Source organism: Xiphias gladius, chromosome 2 (assembly GCF_016859285.1).
Source record: "Xiphias gladius isolate SHS-SW01 ecotype Sanya breed wild chromosome 2, ASM1685928v1, whole genome shotgun sequence".
Lineage (NCBI taxonomy): Eukaryota > Metazoa > Chordata > Actinopteri > Istiophoriformes > Xiphiidae > Xiphias > Xiphias gladius.
In genome coordinates this window covers 15539274-15555779 of record NC_053401.1, presented here as the reverse complement: position 1 = coordinate 15555779, position 16506 = coordinate 15539274, and the positions used below count along the sequence as shown (strand labels likewise).

General features: G+C 37.7%; 1 protein-coding gene across 1 annotated transcript; it reads right to left on the bottom strand.

Moving 5' to 3' along the window:
- Nucleotides 1–2853: 2853 nt before the first annotated feature.
- Nucleotides 2854–15385, bottom strand: mapk11 (mitogen-activated protein kinase 11). The gene is made up of 12 exons (XM_040143008.1): nt 15273–15385; nt 7389–7518; nt 7226–7284; nt 6898–7009; nt 5777–5806; nt 5317–5364; nt 5126–5240; nt 4943–5014; nt 4419–4498; nt 4077–4155; nt 3689–3862; nt 2854–2927 (listed from the first exon to the last, which is right to left on the bottom strand). Exons 1-12 carry the CDS (start codon nt 15380–15382, stop codon nt 2854–2856), a joined length of 1083 nt encoding a protein of 360 aa, XP_039998942.1. The 5' UTR covers nt 15383–15385.
- Between the last annotated feature and the right edge of the window lie 1121 nt (nt 15386–16506).

The window sequence follows — 16506 nt, the reverse complement described above, 5'->3', positions numbered from 1 at the left end:
GCTACATGTACCAATACAGTGTGAACCATTACTGGAAAAAAAAAAAAAGTTTAGAATATGTTTCCTTTCTTGTGTTTCTCAAAAATGATTCCAAAATCGTAATTTGATATTTTAGTTGTCCTAATGTTTCTTTGAGGTAGAAATAATATACTTAATTGAGTTAAACTTGAGTGTGAGCCAAAGAACCACAGTTTTCCTTGCTGGACAATAAAGTAACATACCAAAATAGCACACAGATTAAGTTTAAGAATGCATCTGAGGCAGCCAGATATAAACCCGAGCAAAGAACCAAAGTTTACCTTGCATGACTTTGAAGGAACACACCAAGCTATACATTAACATACAACAGATTTTTACCGAGCTAGATTTTAACCTAACTAACTAGGTTATGATCAAATCTAGCTAGCTATTTAACTAACCTAAACAGCTACTAGTGTTGCTACTTGGTATTGGAAGATCAGTTAGGCAAACTAGCTAACCTAGAATATCCACTTTACACCTGCCATTAGTATCAAACTTGTATCTAGATAGTATACAGATTTAGTGTAAGAATGGTCTGGAGCAGATATAAACCTGATTTATGAACTTTTTCTCTCCTAAAACTGGTATATGGCAAGTATCTGTGAAATTCCCTTAAACTGACTTCTTATTGCGTTGTTCATCTCATATCTGCAGCAAAATGAACCTCAAACTTGACTGCCAACCATGTGTATAACCATGTAGTTATACTAGTACATGGTATTACAACTGATTTCAACCGAGCTAGCTAGGTTATAATCAGAGCTAGCTTTTAGCAAACCTAAAGAGATGCAACTTTGCTGCAACTTGTCATTAGAAGGTCAGTTAGGCTAAGAAATTAACCTAGAAAACATCCATATCAAGTACCCTGTCTAGTCTGATGCATTTAACTTCAGATGCATTTAACTTTGACAATAATTTGGGGTAGAATATATTTTAAACCACCACATTGGAGTTGTTTTGAGGAAATGTATCACTATCTTTTATAAATGCATGGATGCATCTTATGTGTGATCATCAGTTGATTTAGAATGTATCCTATTAAACACGATCAGATGTTTAACACGATACATACAGTGTGTCTGACTAAACTGAAGATGCATGGTCAGACAGATGCCAGACTATTTTTTTTCTGTTCTTATCAGAACACGAGAATGCATAATATTTGCTTTGTCCTTTGTCTTCATCTTGACATTTTCACTGACCTTCACTATTTAGCTATAAAACATGTGGTTCATTTGTTCTGTGCAGTGTGGTTTAAAACAACCAGATTATTTCTACATCAGCAAAAAGTTCGAAGAACTAAAACTCAAGTCTGTTGCAAGATGAATGACGCAGTGTCAGTGAGGAAGTCAGCCATTTGATATAATAACCTGTATATGCATTGAGCTCATGTTGCTTGTACAAATGTCACCTGTGAGGGTGTTCCTTATATGATTGTTGGTATTAATGTTGTAATAAGATATGAACTGCAGCAACATTGAAATACTCACAAATGAGGTAAAGAAAATCCCCAATGCTTTAATACTGTGTTCACTAATGGATATGTACATCTGGATAATATCCTTTATAATACTCAAGCATCATGAAAACTGAAAATAAGCTGAGAAAACATGACAGATCAATAATGAGCTCAGTGAGCTCACAAACAGGCAAATAATTCTGCTTTATGTGAATCATCAGTCAGAGTGTGTGACCAGTCTTTGCTTGTATAATAGATTTTTATCCAGCACTGTCATACACAGTCTTGGAACTGTTTCTAACAGTTTACAAAATGCCTATAATCTTAATTATTGTCAACATAAACCATGGATGTAAAAGACACAGCAGAGAACTGTGGAAACCTGATGGCATTGTGCCAAAGCCAACAGGTGATTAGAACTCAGCCATCCGCAGAAACTGTATATGAGAAGCGAGGTCACACTGTAAACACAGACCTACAGCACAGTCATTCTGTTCCAGCTTTGGCATATATTAGTTACCTTGCTAATTAATAGCACAGTTGGTGTTTACTATTTTGTAAGCAGGAGAAGATGATTTTCATCTCAGGAAGAACATCTTTTTTTTTGTTTGCTTTTGTATTATATTTTTTACTGTGAGGAAATGATAAAGATAAACAGGTTTAAAGTCGGTCACATGTCTGGTAATGCATGTCTCTGGCACTAAAACTGATTTAATAAGAGTGTGGCAGATGCAGTAAGCAGTCTTAATTATTATAGTTTCTGTATAGTTACTGTATAGTATTACAGTACCAGTAATATGCTGTAATAAAAATTGCACAAAAATCATGCAGTAGTATGCAGGCTAAAGCTGTTCTGTAACATGACGTGGCTGCAATCCTTTAAACATGAATTCCAAATATGTAAGCAGTGACTGCTTATGGTATTTGTCATGATGAGGGACCAGATGGTGTTCCTGTCGTTGCTTTGGAAATCCTAGTGTGCACTTTTTTCCTTGATACCCTTCTATCAGTCCGTAAACAAAGTTCAGTTCCTTAAAGTTACTCCCTCACATGAATCCTCACGTCCTCTTTGATCCCTGACGTCGTCGAGTTGAACTGTTCCTCATTTTACCCTTACTGAGTGGAAACATAAGAAGAAGCAACTTTATGCAATGGAGAGATCCTTATATATTATTCCAAAATGCTCTCTGTAATTGTAATGTGTGTATCTGATCCCATGGAGACCGTCCTGCCCCGCTGCTCAAATACACTCATGACAGGCAATCAAACACAGTCACACTGAGCAGGGGAATGCAGAGTTTTCTTGCAACAGTCCTTCTCCCACTTACTGAGTACGTGGTCCTTCTCCAGGTAGAGGCAGAGCAGAAGGAGGCTTACTGCTCCACCTGAAGGCTGTCAGTCTTGCTGCCGGGTGCTTTGAAGCTGTTCACCTCTTCGAATACCAACTCTATACATATACATGTGAGAGAATTAAGGAAAAAGAAGCTATGTTAGGCGTCGAAACAGTCACAGTTTAACAGTGAAATTGCAAAAGCACTACCTTGACACTTCATTGTCAAAACAGAAGTTAATTTTAATGTGGATTAATGTGAAAACCAAGATATTTCTGGTGCAAGTTTATTCAGTGCTTTTAAATTTGCGCATGTTCAGCAAGGTATACCAGTGTATCAAAGAAATGCAAAATTAAGAAGCAAACGATGCAAAATTATCTATCATGAGATATAATCTCTGGGGCATTTCACAAAACATAAAACTCCCTGCTTAACTGAAACATAATCATATTTATGATGTCATAAATGGCATCCCTGAATCTTTCAAAACCCATATTACTTTGGTGGTGCAGTCAGCATTCCTACAGCACCCATGCAATCTTAAACTCATCATTCCATAATTCCTAATATGAAAAGCTCTGCAGCTTGAAGTTCACTTTGAATCTTTGGTGTCAGTTTGTGTAACTTCTTCCTCTGCAAATCAAAAACTGCCCTACTAAAACAGTTTGTAAAAAGGTAGTGAGAGTATTAATTTGTAGGAAATTTAGAAGTAGATAATATTTGGACATTTAAAAATGCCATGGATATGGTCCAATCATCTCATGTCTTTAATTTGGTCTTCCGTCAAGGCCTGTAGCGGAAATATGTGTTCTGTTGTACTATCCAGTGTGAGCTGTTTTAAACCATATATTGTGTTACTTTCAAATTAAAGCTTCACCTTTCCATTCTTCTAGAGTTCGGTCTTTGCTCTCCAGTGTTTGATCATAAGGCGCGGCCTCTGGCTCGTCGTCTGGATCATGGTACTGTGAGAAGTAGGGGTGTGACAGAGCCTCACTGGCCGAGATCCTCCCATCACAGTCCAGAACCAGCATACGCTTCAACAAATCAACAGCTAACAGAGAGACAGACACAGACATAATGGTGGAAGAGGGCTGGGATATGGTTAAAAACATGGTTTAACAATATTTAAACCCGAAGGACCAAACCTGCCTATCTAAATTTCTAATTTACAATATGGATAGAGCAACTCGTGCTTTAACAGGCTGTAATAAGCCTTGTGATTGAATTTAAAAGTTTGATAGTCTAATTTGTGGAGCAACACCCACCTAGTGGATTTGCTCCTCTAAAGATCTTTTCCAGGTCCTGCTGGGGCATGAAGGGCAGAGACTGGATGTACTTCTGCGCCTGAAAATAGAGACCAGCTTTCAACTCGTGGCATGTAACAATGTGGATCATTTGGTGTCAAACAGTCAGTGATCAATCACTCAACACTCACACATATTGACTATTCAATCAACAGCCCTGTCAGTTGAATGACTAATTAATTAGAACATGTTGCTTTCATCAGTGGAGGCTTATCGTGGTTGCATTCTTTTTCACATTCTTGTTTAACCGAAGTTACTGTTGCTGTTACCAATCATCCCTCTATTCGTTCTTCCCTCCCTTACATGTTCAGAGCAGATCTTCTTTAACAACTCAGGTGTTGGAGTCCCAACCACCTCCATGATTCTCTTCAGCTGGTCAATATCTCAGAGAAGGAGGGGTCAAGGGCCATCAAGAGTGAAAGGTCATTGTGAAAAGTCAATGACCTGCAGGATTTGTCTCATCATATTCTCTTGTCACATAGGAAGTCATCTAAGACAGAAACTTTACTTGCTGAACACAGCAGAAAGTCAGCTGGTCTTCTCTAGACAGCACAAGTACCACAACACACAAAAATCAAATTCGATTTAGCTCTGCTCTTAGACACAGGATACAACAACCTAGATAAAGTAGCCTTTTGTGATCATCCCTATTCATACCCCAGTTTTCTCCATTGAATCACCACCCTTCAGAAAGCCCTGTGATTGTAAGGCAAATCCACAAGAAGTCTGGATCCACAGGGCACTTTAAAGAGGTAATGGAAGGGTTATGCTAAGAGGGGAAAAAGCTGCAAATTTCGGTGGACCCATGCCATGCTGATAAAGGATACAGTCAGTGCCCGGAAAAAGGACTTTTCCCTTCAGTAGCTCTCCCATAATGCATCCCACAGACCAAATATCAACTGCAACAGAAACACCAGAGGTTTAATCATTAAGCTAACATTCAATGAGTTTATCTCTGAAAAAAGATATTTTAAAAACTTGAAAATTTCTATAGTTTGATGGCATCTTACCATTCTGATTGTAGTGCATCCAATTCAGCATGATTTCCGGCGCACGATACCAGCGAGTTGCCACATACCCTGTCATCTCGTCATCTGTCTGTCTGGCCAATCCAAAGTCAAGAATCTGTAGAGCAGGTATGGGTGTTTCTAAGGGATTGGGTTCATACTCTAGGTTGGATTGAAGGATTTGCAAGTCTTACCCTCAGCTCGCAGTCCTCATTTACTGCCACATTACTTGGCTTGAGGTCCTGGAAAAGAAAGCAAAGCAGACAAAAAAGGAGAGAAGCATGATTAGAATAAATATGTATCTGCCGTGAGAGGGATGGATATAAACACAAAACTGCATAAACCACTCAGCCTCTGTTTGTTATTCATTCTGGCTATTTTCATTGCATTTATACATAGCATACTCCTAGAAAGTAAAATAGTAAAACAATATTTCAGTCTAGACATCACATATATTTAATGAAGAGTCAGAACAGAACTGTCAGATAGATGTTTTTTCCAACCTTAAAGCTATTTTAGAGGAAATACAAGGGGAAAGCTGTGTTTTAAGAGGTTAAAAGACATTAATCTTCTCATTTAAATTGGGTAAGTGCTGCAACAGTCTCTGAGACTTGATGGTTAAAATGAAAAGAAGGGCAAAGAGAAGGCACTTACTCTGTGGATCAATCCTGCTGAATGGATGTACTGTTCAAAGGCAAAGGGGTGGGGCAGGAGGAAGGGGGGAGGAAAGAGGACAGAGACGACATAAAGGGATACAGGGGTCAACAGACCAGTTCACCATATTAGCCCCTGCCTAAGGAAATACTGCTTTTGTCTGTCCCATGGTAAGTGGGAATGCCGAACAGCCGGCAAGCTCTGCTGGTGTTAACAATGTTAGCAGGCAAACACTGGACAAAATTCACAAAGAACAACATAATGTCATTTTCAGTATACTTTAAATGTCATGTGTAAGTATTTGTGCAACATTGATGGTTTCCAAATTCTGACATGCTGCATTCACATGAAGCATGGTATACTACAGGGATTTCCAACCAGGGGATCTTGTTCCCTAGGGGTTGCTTAAGCTGCCAGGGGACGAGAAAAAATGTAGCAAAAAATGTAGTAAATTGGGAAATTGTGAGCTAAAAGTAATGGATAAGCAGTTAAAATACTTTGCTAAAAGTAACAAATAAAAAGTTCAAATAGTTAGGTAACAATACCAAATAATTGAAATAGTTTGCTAAAAGTAATGGGTAAATGGTTCAAATCATTAACTAAGCACAATGGAAACAGTGGTTCAATCACATAGCTAAAAGTAATGGATAACCAGTTAAAATAGTTATAGTTAATAATGGTTATAGTTAATAATGAATAAATGTTGAGATAGCTGTCTAAAAGTAATGGATAAATTGAATTAGACAGCTGAAAAGTAATGGACGAATGGTTTAAATGTCAAACTTCTGCCACTTCAAGTTAGTTGTACAAAGGCAAACTCCACAAATCAAGCTAAACTTTGACAGTTAAATTGTATGAAAAAAATATTGTCACGTAATAATCAATAAGTAATCAGTGAGGTTAAATAACATCTAGTTTGAAATCAGTTCACAATAATACATTTTGTACATGATGGTGGTGTTAATGAAGGGGTACTTGAGTTCATCTGAGAGGGCTGTTGGGGTAAATTAGACAAACAAAACTGAGAACCACTGATATACTATCTGCATACTAACGCATACTGTATACTACGCTGCATTTAGTATGGCATACAGCAGGTGTTTCATGGTGGAGTTAATTACCTTGAGGCCGCGGAGGAGCTGGTAAATTAAGAACTGCACATGCTCATCTGACAACCTCTGAAATTTAACGATGTTATTGAGGTCTGCACCCATCAGGTTAGTCACCAGGTAGCTGGAAAAGGGGAGAGTGTATGTATCAGTGAATGGGTGGGTTCAGTTAGAGGTGAACATGTTTACACTGCCATGGCAACTATCAGACATCTCTACAAGTCTAAAGTCCCAGGATTCCCACCATGACCTTGCTCTTTAATAACAGAATCATTGCATTTATGGTGAAAAGTGGACAGCTGTATAGCTTGTAGTAAACATCAAGTGATAAAAAACTTACAGTTCATTGAAGTCTTCTAATGTAGCAGCAGGTGTGAAGACATCCAGCAGCCCTATTACCTGCAGAAAAAGAAACAGACAATCAGAGCAGATCAATAACAGAACAGACACATGCAGAGACCTGCGTCTGTCTGTCTCAGGGTATTTTTATAAGGAGCACTAACATTCTCGTGTTTCATGTGCTTGAGCAGCCTGAGTTCCCGGTATGAACGGCGGCTGTGGATCAGAGACTGAAAAGGCCTGGACAGTTTCTTCACTGCAACCTTCTGCCTTAAAACCACATCATACGCCGAACTGGAGAGAGAAAACAGAGAGAAATAAATATTAAAAACTTGTCTGTACATACATAAACTTTTCTGAATTGTTGTTTACTGTATCCAGCGACATTAATAAGTTGACATTACATTGCAAAGGTGAGTATTTTTCTTTATTAAAACCATACTGCTTTAAGTGGCCCTATGTAATGCCAAAATTACATTTTAAAACAATGGTTAAACATTTTGGGAAGTACGCTTATTTGCTCTCTTGCTGTGAGTCAGATGAGAAGATTGATGCCACTCTCATGTCTTTAAACTAAATATTAAGATACAGTCAGAAGACGGTTAGCTTAGCTTAGCATAAATCTGCTACTCTGCCTGTAACAATGTCTGAAAAAGCCTACATTTTACCCGCAGGATGATAGCTTGGCTGGGTACAATGACTTCCCTCAGATTTTTAGGAAGAGAACTGAGGATGTCAGATATTTTAAAAGTGCAGCGGTTCATTTCATCTCCCTCCTTTGAAATATAAATGTCATTCCACATATCGACCGCTGAGCTCTGCTGCTGCTGATGATGCGACTGACTTTGTGGTGCAAAAGTCTTTTCAGCCCTGCCAGCTTTTCAACACTTGCAGTAATAATAATCCAGCCATCGGAGAGTGAAACAGACAAACAAGAAGGAAATATGGGTGAGAATTGAGAAATGTGGAGCATGGCGGAAATAGAGCAAGAAGCAAGAAGTGAAACACTGACTGGAAAACGTGGACATTTAAAGTAGAGTAAGAGTGAACAGTGAAAAGATTTATACTGTACATGTAGAACTGACTCAACGTATGGTATCAAACTCTAATATGACATATACCCTAGTTTATTTGAGTGATTTCTGATCACTTTAAGGGAAAATGAGGCATACTTTTGGTGAAGCCACAACCTACCTCATCATCTCTTTCAAAGATCTGTGATTTCCTACATTTCACATTATTTGACAGCTGATAAAATGCTGCAGATAAAAATAAATGTAAAGGTTTGACCTTTTAGAAAAAAAACAGCAATGGCTACATCAAAAGTAAGGCAAAAATGGCAAAGGGAACCACGTGATATTTTGGATTAGGAGTGGGTGATAAGGATAAAATCTTATCTCAGACTATATGCAATTTTCTATCGCAATGTTGCTAGATATATCATTAAAAATATGAAATTTATTTTGAATTTAGAAACATTAGTGGATAAAATAACCAGATCTGTTAGTTTTGGGCTAATCCCATAAATTAAATACCTGACAAATCAAATTACTTTAGTACATTTACGCAACAATCATATAAAAATATAATAATGAAACAAAGCAAGCAATTCAGCAAATTTATTTGCAACATTGCCCTCAACCAAAGATATTAAAAGGACAGATACCTTTTAACAGTATTACAAAATCTCTGACAGTAGACAGATTCGCTTCACAGTGTAATTTCATATTCCACAACCCTAATTTGGACTAATCTGACCCTCAAAAAGCCACAAAGTAATAGTTCGACATTTTGGGAAATGATGAGAAGATCAATACCACTATCTGAAGCTACAGCTAGTAGCCAGTTAGCTTAGTTTACCTACCAAAACGCTCACAAATTATCATGTTATATCTGGTATGTTTAATCCCTACAAAAAATAAATGCTTCCAGTCTTTATGCTAACCTAAACTAACCATCTCCTGGCTGTACCTTACTATTCAGCGTACAGACATTAAACTAAAAGCATAAAATAGTCCCATATAGGCCCAGAAACACAACTTAGCCATTATGCAATAATTTTGTCATAACAGTTTCTGGTCTGACTGTAACTGGGGCCCTTTTTCAACTCTGTCTGTACTTTCTAAAATGTATCCAAACTATCCTGTAAATAAGGGAACTGATTTAAAGTTCTGTGAGGGGCTAGGTACATTTTTCCATGGGGTCCCTAGCAGCTTAATAAATGTGTCCTGCAAAAATTCAGTTCACAATAGGTATAGTATAGTACCCACCAAATGATGCATGTCTTTTTTTTTCCACAGTATAAAACTCACTGTAAATATTACTGTATAATTTCATGGTGACCTGTAATGCTTACATGCTTGAGTAAACTACACTATTGCAGGTTTCAGTGCAACCACGTGGCTCTCCATCTTAAAATCAACTGATGCCAGTCCGGATATCACCGCTGGGCTTCAGCCAGGACACCAGCCAGTCTCCTCCGTCTTTGACATCAACCAGGCCTCACCGCCTCACACATACTTTACTCCCTGCCATCTTCCATACATGGGTCTGAACACACCGCTCTCAACACACACAGTTGAAACAAGGCGTTGGTTTCTTTCCTCTTTTTTTGTCTCAGTATTTTTAATGCACCTCCATTTTCAAGCAAGGGGGGGGGGGGCAACTAATATCTAATGTGAGATGATTCAATTACACAGTTTATCCACCAAGGAAAACTTTTGATCTTAAAATTTGATGTTCATGTTATTTGCATATATTTGGAATGGGAAAAGGGCAGATACTGTACATTTCCAGTCATTATGCTAAACTACAACCAGCAGCCCATTAGCCCAGATCCATAGTGATCTTAACTCTCAACAAGAAAGCCAATAACTGTATTTCACAAAATTTGGGCTGCAACCAATTAATTTTTCATTATTGATTGCTCTGCAGATACTTTTCTTGATTATTTGATTAATCATTTGGTGATTAACACACACACACGCGCGCGCACACACATAATAGCCCACATGCACTGCTGTCAAATGATCAGCCCTCTATCCAAGTTTAGTGTAGTTTAGTTTATTAAATTTCTAGTTGACAATCTGACAAGCAGTGATATAACACTTCTGACAGGAGAAAATGAAGCAGTCATGTTTTATTCATAGTCCCCCAAAAGAAAGGTTTCACTCCAAATTTCTGGATTACCAAAAAGATGTTACATATGCAGACATGAGATGAAAGCAGCCTTGATCATCTTGGTGCATATTCTCTGTTGATATTTGGTCTTGACCAGTCCAAAACTGGCCCAATTTTTGTCTAAAGAAACAGAAGCAGAAATAGAATATTCACTGGGATTTGGGCTTCATGGCAGGATACTAAGGAGACAATAAATCTAGATTATGCTAGGGAACTGAAGTGTTCAAACTTTTTGTCTCATGAATTATCAAAATTCAAGAGGCACTGCATGTTAAATTATTAAATTAGTTTTATATTTATGATGCTTCTCTCTCTTATGTCAGTGCTTTGCATCTCTAAAATTTCTCCATAGTCATCCCTTACTAGCCAATATATTATATTACATCCACCTTATTATTTTCATTCAAAACTCTGTTTCTGTCTATTTTTCTTCTCCCTCTCCCACGAATGATGGGAGTACAAGTTCTTCAGCTCTAACTATAATGGATTATTTGAACTTGTCAGATCCTTGACCTTAGGCTTGCAGTCTCCAGAGGTTTGCCAAAATAACAAGTAGTCATTTGAGTTAAACGATGAGAGCTGTTACTGTGCAGCTCAAGATGTAGACTATGAGACCACTACATACTCTAAACCCCCTTCCCCCTGCCATTTATTAACCAAGTCTTGCCATGAGAAAGTCGGTGACAAAGGCTTGAGATCAACATTAACAATGCAGGGCAGTGCTGGGTGGTGTGTGGGGGAATGTCCTTTGTGTGTGTATAATTTAAGAAAGAGTTTGAGTAACTCTAGGAATTTCACCAGTTCCAGCATTCACCCTTATGGGCTGTTCATATATATGATGCCTTGAGAACAGTTGCGAAGTCCATAAAACAGGAGAAAAAAGCTGCTAATGCCGAAATCTTTGTCTGCAGTTTAATGTTTTATTCATTATTCCAAACAAACCAGACCATTTGAATTAATCTGAAAAAATAGAAATTACAATTAGATTTTTAAAAATATATCCATATATTGAGTCAGCTGTAACACCTGAACACCATGTGTTCCAAGTGCATGAAAACTAGTAACCAGGCAGATATTTAAATAGTTTAAATAGTTACCTAAAAGTAATGGATAAATGGTTGAAACAGTCAGCTAAAAGCAATGGATAATTTATTGAAACATCCAGCTTCTGCCATTCCAAGTGATGATAGTTTTATATAATTAACAGTGTTAAAAGCCACCACTTTAAAATAAATTAAATGAACACATATTTTGAATATGAGAGTTGGGGTCTATGAAGGAGTAATGGGGCACAAATAGAAAGCTCTTATACAAATTTAGTTGTATATTACACTCAACACTAATTTGTCATCAAGGGGAATTAAGAGACTCCTCTCTGAACTCTTGCCCTAACTTCACACTCAGTATAGTCCTATTCATAATCCTATTATGAAACCAGAGAAGTTTCAGAAAGTGCTATTCGAAGCAATAGATGGACATGGAATTTTATTGCTATAATCAGAACTCTGACTTGTGCATTGAGTTTTCCATTACAAAAATGTATAGAACCTTTACAGACCATGAGTAACAACTGTGAATGCCACATCACTTAAGCCAAAAACGTTCTCTTGACAAAGTCAAACTTTGTGTAACACTGAATGGATGCTTTGAAAATACAACACATGCATTTGTAGCCTTGGTGTCCAAAACTCTAACCTTGGCAGTATTGTGCTCCAAAATGTCCATGTGCATATAAAGTCATGATCCAGCTCTCTAAATTTTTGCTTTTGTGCTATACTGAGCAGAGCATTAAAGCTGCAATATAGGAAAGCTGTTTATGCACAAAATACTTATGTGAGAGCCTGAATCATCAAGTGGCGCTCCAACAGAGAAGCACATCTCACCTGCTACTAATTCAGAAAGTGTCTTTAATAACAGTTGTGACTTTCAGCTGTGACGGCTCTTGTTCAATTCTACCGTCAGTGAAGTGTGCACCACCTTTCTGCTGTTTCTGATAATCCCTGTTGTGACTGCAGAACTCATTCAGCTCAGCGTTTGCAATCTTGGAGGAGTGCAGTGAGACCAGAGAGGCTGAGTGGACTGCTTATATTTTGCAATGAGCATGAACTAGCACACGCAGTAATTCCTGAATTGTAACCTATGCTTACATACTGTTTGATTTTATTTAATGAGTAAATGAGTGAGAGGAGGGTAGGGGATACGGAAACAGGAGGCGTTAAGAAGATAAGGAGGACTAAAGGAGAAGATAAAAGTTGGAAACTGATGACCTTAGACTGCCTTATCTGAATTATGTTCCTATTCTTAGACTTAGATCTATTTTGTTTCTTTTATTTAGTATATACACTTTTATTTTATCTTTGTCCATTTTTATTTTATTTTATTTTATTATTTATTTATTTTGCTTTACTTCTGTGAATGTACACAGATATAATTCTATAATTTTTTCATATGATAGAAAATGAGAATTTACATAATGACATATTATATGTATGTTCTTTGGCTCTATAAAAATATCTGAAGAGAATGAACAAGCAGAGAAATAGGATTTAGAGCAGATTGTGGAGGACTCTTAGCAAACGTCAAGTCGAGTCAAGTCAGTTTTATTTATATAGCACCAAATCATAACAGAAGTTATCTCAGGGCACTGAGTCACAGAGTAACATTCAGACAGGTGAGTGCAACGAATTACTGATTACTGTTACTCACTGTAAAGAGGAGTGCATCAACAGCTACTGTGTTGCCTAGCAACGTAGCATTTTGTTTGTGTTTGTCGTCTCTCAACATTTTCTGCTGCTTTATTCCACTATTAATTCCATAAGAAGTGGCAGGCTATTTGATTAATTTAGCTTAAAATTGCTACATAAAGTCTATGGACACCCACCATGGTGTCCTATCAGTTGTATGCACAGGCTGCAAAGTGCCTGACTAGACTTTATTTTTAGCTTTCAGTGTGGTTCTCACCTGCGAACGCCATATATGCATTGAAATACCAAAGCATATAAACCTGGTAGCCTAATTATATTTTTTAATATAATAGTTTTATCATATATTATTATTATTAGCACCATATAAAATGTTTTACCCCTCCCCTTCCCCCTTTTAAAAATGTAACACAGTAACATTTACTCAACATTTTAACTGACTGGAATTCATACTTTTATCTGAGTACATTTTTACACAAGTATTTTAATTTAATTTGAGTAAAATTTCTTCTACATAAGAGTACTTTTACTTGAGTACAATTTTTCAGTAATCTTTCCACCCCTGCTAATGACCATGTACCAACTAAAATCTGATGTTTTAAAATACAATTTAACTTAAACTCATGTCCATAAACACATTGCCTCAGAGCATGGTGGGAAGTTCAACGCAGCTACCTACTCCCAACACACTACAATAATATAAATTATAATATTACATATTTGCATGGCTTGCACTGCCGCCATGAACAATATTGGGACATGGAAGTCACAGAGGTTTCCTGTGCATTGCTATAATCAGTACATTATAGTGTAAGACAAAATATATCTGCATTTTGTAATTTGTCCAATCACCAATCCGGTAGCTCTTATGTTGTTGTTATTTAACCTCTCTGAAGCTATTGCACATATTCATCCTGGCGCCAGGCCTGTATTTGTTAGGATTCTGCATCGCGGAGCTTTCCAGCTAGGAAGCTATCCAGCACCTTGGAGAGCGCCACGGCGCACAGTCCTGACAGTAGTATTTCTGTCAGAATGCAATGAGGATAAATGCATAAGGCCCTTCTCTGTATTATGTGGAATGAAATTCTTTTGAAGTTCCATAGAATAATTTGAGAACTTTAAATCTTCTTCCTCTCTCAACCTTTTGGTTCACAGGACAGTGAATGGAATTCTTTTACCTGGATATCCAGGTACTTCTCACTGCCATTATGGAGGTGCCAACATGCAAGGTTGCATAAAGCAGCTTTAACACTTTATTCATGTCTTAAAAATTTGATTATTCCACTGGGATCAGTCACATGAAAACACAAACCAGTCTCTCTGTAGTTCCTTGGGTAATCATCAGCCTGCTATTAACAACTTAATTAATATTGACTCTTGGAGGTGGTTAGCACCACAGCACATCACCATGACAATGGCATCCCACCAGTTGATTGGTCCAAAATTAAAGCAACTGCATGTTGCAAAGTTGGTTATGTCTACATCCATACAGAGGGGCATACAGAGAGAAGGGTGGGTGTGCAGGTATATGTTACCTACTCTAGGCTTCAAAGTGTCAGACTTACATTATGAAATCCACCAAAAACCGTCGTGTCCCGGATTTCCCTCTCCAGATTTGGCATGCATCTTTAGGGATTCCACTAGACAAGCCTCTGCAGAGTTGCTCTTCATATTTAATGAGTAAAGAGATTGTATATGTGTGTTTGCAGAGGCTGGGTGGGGTGGGGGTAGGGGGTATTTGGGAAATTCCTGTACTGAGGCTGTCTCATTCTTTAATTCCCTGCCAACCATATTGGAGCAGCAGACAGTTAGCTGTAGGTTAAAAACAAGTCCTGCAGACCTGTTCTGTCTTTCTATATGTCTGACATCAGCTCACATAAAGAAATCTTGCTCATCTGCATACTGAAACGTAGAAATAAAACTATTATTTTATGTTTTTCCCCAAATATTGACACCGTAGCTGCAAAAGCAATGGGGTAATAATAACAGGCCGGTCATAACAACAATGACAACGATAAAACCCAATAATCCACATGCAGCTTCATCCTGACATAGCCGACATGTACGTGCTATGCTGATGCATCATCACCGATATTCGGTAAATGTTGGGGCTGTGCAGCCTCGCCCCTCCATCCGTCCTGCAGACACACAAACACAAACACTCACCACACCGATCCATAGGCTCCTGAGCCCACCGGCGTCAGGTTCTGATATCGTTCCGGAACCTCCCACACAGTCTTGTTCAGCTCCTGCCGATAAAATCCCGGTCTGGACATTTCTCCGAGCCGTCTGAAGGGGAGAAAGTAATGAGACGGCGAATGGAAATGAAGGGAGTAAAACGGTAGATGGGACCGAAGGCGCGGTCCTGCTGCGGGTGCACACGCCGGTCTCTCTGTCTCTCTCTCCCTCTGTCTGTCTGTCTCTCTCTCTGTGTCTGTTTCTCTCACCCCCAAACCACCTCCTCCCTGTTGTTATATTGTCGAAAAGTTGACATTATAGACTATCATTGGTAATAGCTATATCAAAACATAATATAATATAATATAATATAATATAATATAATATAATATAATATAATATAATATAATATAATATAATATAATTTTGAAATCAACGATATGTGTATATGCACAAGAGCTAAACATACCCAAACAACTCCATCTGCTTCCAAAAGTTAAGCAAAGGTTATTGATTAAAGCGGCATTAATAGATTTCTGGCCACTAGGGGGCAGAAGAACTCCAAACAAACTGACCAACACACAGTGGGATTACCTATCTTGTAATGCTACATTTTCCAAGCCATAATAGTGAAACAAGCTAAAAGAGTAGGGTGTGGGTTTGATATGACATCAAACTCGTGAGAAACCCCTTTCACATTGGAAATTTAAATGATGTAAATTTACATTGATTAATTGTCAACGTAAAAATACTAACTAATAGAGCTTTAAATGATATGTTCACCATTTTTCAAGTCTTTGTAAAAACAATAAAAAGCCAGGTGCCCATATGAACAATATCATAAAGTTTTTAATATATTTTTGCACAAAACAAGAACTGTGGATTTTATCCCCCAAGAAACTGAATTTTAATGTGCACTTTGAACAGGAGGAATGATTAAATCAAGGACACACTGTTTCACTTTAAGACGGACTGGTTTAAGGCGGACTTGAAAAATTTTGAACCCATCCTTTAAAGTGTTTGTTTGCATTTCAGTATACTGTGTTCATTGAAATTATCAATCAGAGGATTATGTTTGAGGCCCGAATGTTTAGCAATATGTAACATAAATAAGTTGATGAGATACTATTCATATTCAGGCAATGTATAATTACATGTTTTCCCCAGGGATTTGTACAAAAAAGACACAAAAGTAAACAAAAGATAAAAAACATGACTGAAC